General features: G+C 35.1%; 2 protein-coding genes across 5 annotated transcripts in view; one reads left to right on the plus strand and one right to left on the minus strand.

Annotated features, from left to right (window-relative positions):
* Window positions 1-1,365, minus strand: part of LOC108691379 (UDP-glucuronosyltransferase 1-9-like) — a 7,383-nt gene extending 6,018 nt beyond the window's left edge. Inside the window, exons 1-2 of one of the 2 annotated variants that reach the window (XM_018199092.1) lie at window positions 1,310-1,365; window positions 377-949 (exon numbers count right to left, since the gene is read on the minus strand). In XM_018199092.1, coding sequence (XP_018054581.1) covers window positions 377-781 — 405 coding nt within the window. In that variant the 5' untranslated portion in view covers window positions 782-949; window positions 1,310-1,365. Of the gene's footprint in view, window positions 1-376; window positions 950-1,230 lie in introns of both variants that reach the window. The other variant, XM_018199091.1, reaches the window with a different exon arrangement.
* LOC108691381 (calcitonin gene-related peptide type 1 receptor-like) overlaps window positions 1-2,238 on the plus strand; it is a 128,033-nt gene that overhangs the window by 25,396 nt on the left and 100,399 nt on the right. The window lies entirely within an intron of this gene.

A 2,238-nucleotide genomic window follows, 5' to 3' on the forward strand; every position in this document is an offset into this window, starting at 1 on the left:
AAATCTAAGTCGCTGTGTTGCTGTAACTAACAGTTTTTATTATAAAAATATTGAGTAATATAAAACAATCAAGGACTTTTAAATTTCAATAACAATATAATGATAAAAGGGGGGGGGGGCAAATATTCTTATTTATCTCTTTTCATTATATTATTATTAAAAATATTGAGAGCTTTTTTTGTGAATTAAATTTCAGTGATGCTCCAAAATAATTACTAAAGTCTTATTTCGCATTTAATAATAAGTGAATTTTACTTAAAGAGAAATTTAACTTAACATTGAATTACAAAATGTAATATGAATATTTGAACAATTATTAAGTTGTAAAAAATCTTTTGACAATTTTCTGAAAATAAGTCGAAAACATCAGACATACCTCTAGAATGACGAGATTATAAGGAGGATCTTGTGGTGGGTTTTTGATCAGCTCTTGTATCTTTGGATGGCTGAACAGATTGCAAGTTGAGGATCCGGTTTTCTGAACCAAATTGGACATAGATGGGGTGGAGAAGCCTAATGCTTGTGTCGCGGTCATATTGTTCGTAACTTCTGGAGTAGTGCCCTTCAGACTAATATCTTTGTAATTAGGTATTGGTTTTTTTAGCGGGAAATGCGAGACCACATCTACTTGATGACCGCGTCTCGCTAATTCTTTCATCAATACTTCTTGCATGTTCCAATGACTCTTGCCATTTAACGGGAACAAACCAAGAATTCGATAACTGCTAGCAATTTGATCAAAAGCCAAAATTATAAAGAGAACCAGTAACGACATCTTCATTTTGATCTAGTGACTTCACGATTCGGTTCTGTGTGAATATATGTTAGTGAATATATGTAGTATATTCGAGTATTTGCCGTCTTACGTAATCTTTGATGTATGTAATGATTCAATTGCTATCGTTGTAACTATGCCAACTGATCACACTTCACTTGAAAGAATAGTTAACTGAAATGAAAACAAGATGACACGACATTTTATGAGAACGAGATAAAGATAAAATTAATTCTGATTATAGTAGGAATGCATTTTTGCAAGTTCGTGAATAATAACATGACACTTTAAGTGCACAATGAAGAGAAACTGTACTATTATTATTAGAATGTATTTGGAATTTTATTCGAGTGCTCTAATGCGTCATTCTATCTTTATCGTTCATTAGACATAAAACAAGGATGAAATTATACATTCGAGCACTTGCGTCAGTTTCTGAATGCAGTCCTACTCACTCTTTGATATCACGATATCAATTTTGTATCAAATTATATCAATTGACGAAAGAGATGATTTGAAGCTCCATGATATTACTCATTGTACGAAGTCTTGTAGAGAAGAACTTTCACAACTCCGTTAGCAGTCAGTTGGTTACGAATACTAGCCGGACTCTTGCTGGAGGAAAGGTAGATAATGGACATGAGTGGTAGTGGTGGTAATTGACGCTTCAACCATCACAAACTAAATAGTGTATCTGTCAAAGTCCATCTACGTGAAAACTTTGGATGTGTGGTGCTCGCTAAAAGTCCGGGCCACCTGAATAATTTCTGAATAGTTCGAGATATAGAATTGAAATTTACAGGGATATAACGGGATCATAAAATCTATTACCGTGAGGAGAAGGGGGGGGGGGGAGAAGAAATTCCTTTTTTTTAAATAGCATGTGGGATTGAGGGAAGAAACTCTCATTTGAAACTATTCGTTGAACTATTTCTGAAAAACCGATTCAATTAAAGATGAGCCAAGATGAGCGCACGAGTGCGCACACATACACACAAGAAATGTAACTTTTTTCTTCTGAATAACAATGTTCAAATGATCATAACTCTGCGAAAAAAATTCGTAAAGATCTCGGTTAGTTTACGTTGTTCTTGTTTCGAAAAGCCCTTTAAATGAGCCTTCACTTGATTCCATGTCATTTGAGATTTTCAGGCTTCCTTCTCCCCCTTCCCCTCGGAAATGATAAGGTAGGTATTTTTGAGGTTCAATGATAGATTTTACGATCCCGTTGTATTCCTCTAAATTTCAATCCTATATCTCGAACCATTCAGAAATTATTCAGGTGGTCCGGGATTTTTAGCGAGCACTGTATGTGTATATGCGTGCGTGCGTGCGTGCGTGCGTGTGTAAAAACCAAAAATGGTATATAAAAGATACAAAAAACAAAATAACTAAGGCACACACACACACACACACACACACACACACACACACACACACACACACACACACACACACACACA

The sequence above is a fragment of the Atta colombica genome, unplaced genomic scaffold (genome assembly GCF_001594045.1).
Source record: "Atta colombica isolate Treedump-2 unplaced genomic scaffold, Acol1.0 scaffold46, whole genome shotgun sequence".
NCBI classification, from domain to species: domain Eukaryota; kingdom Metazoa; phylum Arthropoda; class Insecta; order Hymenoptera; family Formicidae; genus Atta; species Atta colombica.